The sequence below is a fragment of the Salvelinus alpinus genome, chromosome 35, assembly GCF_045679555.1.
Source record: "Salvelinus alpinus chromosome 35, SLU_Salpinus.1, whole genome shotgun sequence".
NCBI lineage: Eukaryota > Metazoa > Chordata > Actinopteri > Salmoniformes > Salmonidae > Salvelinus > Salvelinus alpinus.
Genome location: NC_092120.1, coordinates 17864094 through 17870093, shown reverse-complemented (window position 1 = coordinate 17870093; position 6000 = coordinate 17864094). Strand labels below are relative to the sequence as shown.

The following is a 6000-nucleotide window of genomic DNA, read 5'->3' as shown; positions in this document are numbered from 1 at the left end:
GGTCAATATCCTTCCAGGATACCCAGGCCAGGTCGATTAGAAAGGCGTGCTCACTGAAGTGTTTTAGCGAGCATTTGACAGTGATGAGGGTTGGTCATTTGAAGACCGCTAGCAGTGGCTAACTGCCTACTAGCTAGTAGCTAGTTAACTGGCTAGCTGCTGCTGGGGGTTCCGGTTCTAAAGTATAAACTTAGCAGATCCGTACCACATTGGGTGAGGCGGATTGCAGGAAAGTATATTTAGTCCTTAGATGGAAAGAGTGATTAAAATATATACCAAATATGTGGAAAAAACAAGGAAGACGACTATTTACACGGGACAAGACAGGACAACACAAAACACACACCGACTGCTACGCCATCTTGGAATAAGGATGAAGCTTATCTGCATTTCCTGCAGTGCAGTAAAATTCTCAACAACAAAAGACTGATCAAATTAAGATCCTACATCTGTAAATCAAAGCATTCACCACTTCTCTTCCCTATACACAGAATACAGTACTGACAGTCAGTATAACGACTTATAAATCTCTGCTCTTCCGTGTCTAGTGCATGTACTGTGTGGCCTATGCTCTGGCTCTTACAACCTCACCTTTCCAGTACAGTATAGACAGGTGTCAATAATGTAAATGTTAGATTTTCAACTCCTTATTGAATAAAGATACGTAAAATAAGCAACACAGAAGTAAATTTAACAGATGTTAAATTAACCAAAGTTCTTTTTAATTTACATCTGAAAAACATTGGCTACAGGAACCATTTAAAAAAGTTATTGCCCCAACCACATAAAATTTAACATGAAAGTGTCAACCACAACATTTATCATGTACATTAAAGAGTAGTGCCTCCCACAGCAAGACATACAAATCCAAATAGTGCAACAGTCTACTTGTTCTATCATTTTTTTTTTTATACAAACTATATTTTATTGAACAGCACAAATCATTTTGGATCAAATTCAAATACCTTAGAAGTTATTTTATTTTAAATTCAACCAAAGTTTACTGTGTTGCACCCCACACATACAACTCAGCAATCAAAATTTAACATAGACGTTACACACGGGGGAAAGTCCCCATTCAATGAGAAAACCTATCACATCAAAGCAGTGAGTGTGTCATGATCTAATCAATGCTGTGATATAATCAATCACCATTTTTTCTTCATATACAAAGGAAGCATTAATTGCTACAAATAATTATAAATTGTGTCGCCTAATCAAAAGTTAAATTAACTTATTTCTGAGGCGCAGACTTCCAATGGTGAGCCATTAATAAGTAGTACACACACCCAACCCAAAACCAAGTTAACAGTTTTGAAATGTACGAGATATAACAATCCAATACAGGATTCTAAACAAACTAGACAAGATAACAAACGTCCAGGTAGCCCATTGTGACTTTGCAGATAGGGTATGCCATTTTATTTTACAGTCTCTGTTTCCCAGTGGTGTAAAGTATTGAAATACTTTAAAGTACTACCTAAGTAGTTTTTTTGGAGTATCTATACTTTACTTTACACTTTATAATTTTGACTTCACTACATTCCTAAAGAAAATAATGTACTTTTTACTCCACACATTTTCCCTGAAACCCAAAAGTACTCTTTACATTTTGAATGCTTAGCCGGACAGAAAAATTCACGCACTTATCAAGAGAACGCCCCTGGTCAACCCTACTGCCTCTGATCTGGCGGACTCATAGAACACATGCTTTGTTTGTTAATTATGTCTGAGTGTTGGAGTGTGCCCCTGGCTATCCATACATTTAAAAAACAAAAAAAGGGTCCTGTCTGGTTTGATTAATATAAGGAATTTAAAAATGTATCCTTTTACTTTTGATACTTAAGTATATATCTTTTTTATTAACTTTTGTTACTTAAGTATATTTAAAATCAAATACTTAGACTTTTACTCAAGTAGAATTTTACTGGGTGACTTTCAACTTTTACTTGAGTCATTTTCTTTTAAGGGATGACGATTGGGTATGAAGATTGGGTACTTTTTCCACCACTGCTGTTTGCTCTTCTGGGGGACTGTGAGCATCTTGTTTCACTCCACAGTGCAGGTCTGTAGAATATAACCTTTGACCCAATTTGGTCCCATTGTCAGAGGGGTCACTTGCAAGATGCTGGACTAGCAAGCCCACTATAAACCATACGGTCTAAACCATATAGACCATTAGACACTGGCCCAGTTGTCATGTAAAACAGGGATTCGATTGCCTCTAGCTGTACTTTAGCCTGGTAGAATCCAAAAACATTCTACAAAGTTGCATGTTACGTAGTTGAATGTTACGTATTAGAATCCGCAGGTTACGTATTTGAATCCGTAGGTTACATTGTTGAATCCTAAAACTTGCTAAAGTCAACAGTATACTGTATTTTCTGCAGTTGATGGCTAAACTGGTCTAAAAAGATATCTACTGTGTAATAGTGTACGATTTATCACTACTGTGTAATAAATAAATAAAATGTTTATCTTCTAGCATAGTATTCATCTGTTTGTCCTCAAATGTAATTTAATTAGATAAATATGTGTCTGACATATTTTATTAAGTCTAAGGCACAAAAATATCCTCCTGTCATGCTCTGTAAAAATGTGACTTTCTTGCGTCAAGATCTAAACATTTTTTTAAAAGTGTTATGCAATGTTGCATCAGCCCTGTACTAAGAGGCATAACACCCCACAATGCACTGTTCATAGCGCTAACCTATCAAGCACAGAGGTTGGTTACGTAGATTTCCTATTCCAACACAGCAGTTCACTGTCTAACAGTGTTTCTACTATAAGCAGATAAAACACAAGTTAGCTATACCCTGACAAAAGTATAACATAATGTTAAGTAAAGATATTGTGTCAAAGTGAGTCCTGATTGATTCCTAATGTGTTTATTTGTGCATGGGCAACGCTCTCCCATGTTCAACCATTGTGATGGATATAGGCTATATAGGGTCTTTTCTAATTGGACAAGTCCAGGTAGTTTCTTATTGGACAGTGTTTGTTATTGGACAAGTCTAGGTAGTCCTTTCCTTCCGTTTCAGTCCGTTTTCATCCATTTCAACACGACCTAGATGACTTGAGACAGTAGAACATTTCCACTGTGCTGGTACAATGTTTCTCTCTCCCTGAGCTCCCTCACTGCTCAGCGTTTTCCATGTCTTCAGACTTCTCCTGGTCTTTGTGGTCCTGCTCTTTGTCCTCCTCCTGGGGCTCGCCCTCCTCCTTCCCCCCGTTGACCTGAAACTTGTCATGTGTCCACTTGGGGCTGCTGTTGTTGTTGGTGTGGTTGTTGGGTAAGCCAACGCTGGCCTTCCGGATAATGAAACGGCCCCTGCTGCCACGCAGGAAGTTCCCCCGTACTCGGTTGTCCACCCACTTCCTCTCGCCCTCCCTGTCATCATGCTGAAGGAGAAATGGAAAGACAGGAAAAGAGAGAAAGAGTTAATATCTTGAAGTGAGCTTGAAGGTAATACCATTCTTAGCAAGTTCAAAGGAGTTGTGAATTTGGTGAATTCATCGATTAGACTTGAGGAATGAATTCATTTGAGGATGGAATGTTGTATATAGGCAAGAGGAAACAAAGATATAATTTATAATGGCATGTGTACAAACCTACCAAGTAGTATTTTCGGCTCTTGGGGGTGTACTCTGGGTCCCAGTCCTCATTCTTGGGGTGAACTGGTATGCCCATGTTAGCGGTATTACTGTTGGAATTGTTTCCCTGGTAATTTTCCCTGTTCCAGCCCCTTCCTCTTATTCTTAATTGCTGCAATATGAGTCAGACACAAAGAACCCAAATCATAAAAACAAGAAGACAATAATTATTGCACAAATTAAAATAACTATCCTTGAGTTTGATTTCCGGTAAAAATCTTTCCAAGTGCAAAGTCAAAGAAGAAAACAAACGTGCCATCATGACATATTTTTCTATTTTAAATGTTTTGTTTCAGGTTAGTTGTGGTTGTACTTTGTCTTGTTCTCTTGATGATTCTATTCTTTATTAGACCCTTTACTTTCCTAAATTAATATGAGTGCACGTCCATGAGCAGACTTACAAAGCCTCCGCGTCCTCGTCCCCTCTCCATGGGGCCGCCATAGTCCCCCCGAGGCCCCAGCCTGGCCTTGTTAAAGCCTTCGTCTTTGGGCTCAGGCTCCTCGTGGGGATAGTCTCCTCCCCTGTGAGATTCGGCAGATGAAGAGGAAGAGGAGGATCGAGAGCGAGATTGCTTCTTCTTGTTTTTCCTGGAGGAAGAGGTGAAGGTTGAGGGACCAAAACCCCTTTTAAAAGTCAGTTTATTGTTATTGACATTTGGCTCCATTGCTTGTCTTGTAAGACCCTGGCTAGTTTTAGATATGAACAGGACTTGTAAAGTAAATGTAGTAAATAGAATGTAGTAAAGTAAAGTAATTGTGATACTTGTGATAGAGAAGTGGTTCTAAAAACTCTCCTCAGGGACCCTCAGACCTTTCACAATTTTGTTGTAGCTCTGAACTAGCTCACCTGATTCACCTAGTCAAAGGCCTGATGATTAGTTGACACGTTGAATCAGGTGTGCTAGCTATGCAATAAATCAAATACGTGGAACGGCTGGGGGCCCCGAGGAGAAGTTTGAGAACCACTGTTATAGAGTTGGTTGAACATACTTGGACTTCTTGTGGTGCTTGGAGGATTTCTCAGCGGACCTCTCCCTGCTAGCCTCTGGGGAGTCTCCTGAATCTCTCCCCCCATCCTGTTTATAATCACTCTCCCGGGTGGAATATTTTTTACGGCGCTCAATATCCAGACGAAGGTCCATTGAGTCACCCTTCATTTTTTTACCTTCGTCCTGTGCAGGTAAAAAGAAAAAGAACACAAGGATATGGACATGCTATGGGTTAGTGTGGAGAAGTGATGTCAGTCTGCAGTCAGTCTTGTTTGCACACTGCATGCGAGGGGCCGGGAGAACTGTTACAAGACCATAAATAACCAACTAATTCTGGGAACTGCCCGTTTAACGGCTGCTGTGTTACAGTTGACCGGCATAAGTGAAAACAGACCTTTCTGGAACTACACTGAACAAAAATATAAACGCAACATTTAAAGTGTGTGTCCTATGTTTCAAGAGCTGAAATAAAATATCCCAAAAATATTGCATACGCACAAAAAACTTATTTCTCTCAAATATTGTGCACGCATTTGTTTACATCCATGTTAGTGAGCATTTCTCCATTGCTGAGATACTCCATCCACCTGACAGGTGTGGCATATCAAGAAGCTGATTAAACAGCATGATCATTACACTTGTGCTTGTGCTGGGGACAATAAAAGGACACTCTAATATGTCACGCAACACAATGCCACAGATGTCTCAAGTTTTGAAGGAACGTGCAATTGGCAGGCTATTGCCAGAGAGTTGAATGTTCATTTCTCTACCATAAGCCACAACGTCATTTTAGAGAATTTGGCAGTACATCCAACCGGCCTCACAACCGCAGACCACATGTAACAACGCCAGCCCAGGACCTCCACATCCGGCTTCTTCACCTGCGGGATCGTCTGAGACCAGCCACTTGGACAGCTGATGAAACTGTTGGTTTGCACAACCAAAGAATTTCTGTACAAACGGTCAGAAACCATCTCAGGGACGTTCATCTGCGTGCTCGTTGTTCTCACCAGGTACTTGACCTGACTGCAGTTCGGCGTCGTAACTGTCTTTGGTGGGCAAATGCTCACCTTCGATGGACACTGGCACGTTGGAAAATTGTGCCCTTCACAGAATAATCCCGGTTTCAACTGTACCGGGCAGATGGCAGAAGGCATGTATGGCGTCATGTGGACGAGTGGTTTGCTGATGTCAACGTTGTGAACAGAGTGCCCCATGGTGACGGTGGGGTTATGGTATGGGCAGGCATAAGCTATGGACTAAAAACACAACTGCATTTTATTGATGGCAATTTGAATGCACAGAGATACCTTGACGAGATCCTGAGGCCCATTGTCGTACAATTCATCCGCCACCA

At 40.6% G+C, this 6000-nt stretch overlaps 1 protein-coding gene across 6 annotated transcripts in view; it reads right to left on the bottom strand.

The window, feature by feature from the left end:
* Positions 1-700: 700 nt before the first annotated feature.
* Positions 701-6000, bottom strand: part of LOC139564613 (thyroid hormone receptor-associated protein 3-like) — a 30892-nt gene continuing 25592 nt past the window's right edge. For 4 of the 6 annotated variants that reach the window (XM_071384282.1, XM_071384281.1, XM_071384285.1 and 1 more), the window contains 4 exons: positions 4645-4826; positions 4056-4278; positions 3617-3766; positions 701-3402 (listed from right to left, as the gene is read on the bottom strand). In XM_071384282.1, coding sequence (XP_071240383.1) covers positions 3136-3402; positions 3617-3766; positions 4056-4278; positions 4645-4826 — 822 coding nt within the window. In that variant the 3' untranslated portion in view covers positions 701-3135. Of the gene's footprint in view, positions 3403-3612; positions 3767-4055; positions 4279-4644; positions 4827-6000 lie in introns of all 6 variants that reach the window. The other 2 variants (XM_071384283.1, XM_071384286.1) reach the window with 2 other exon arrangements.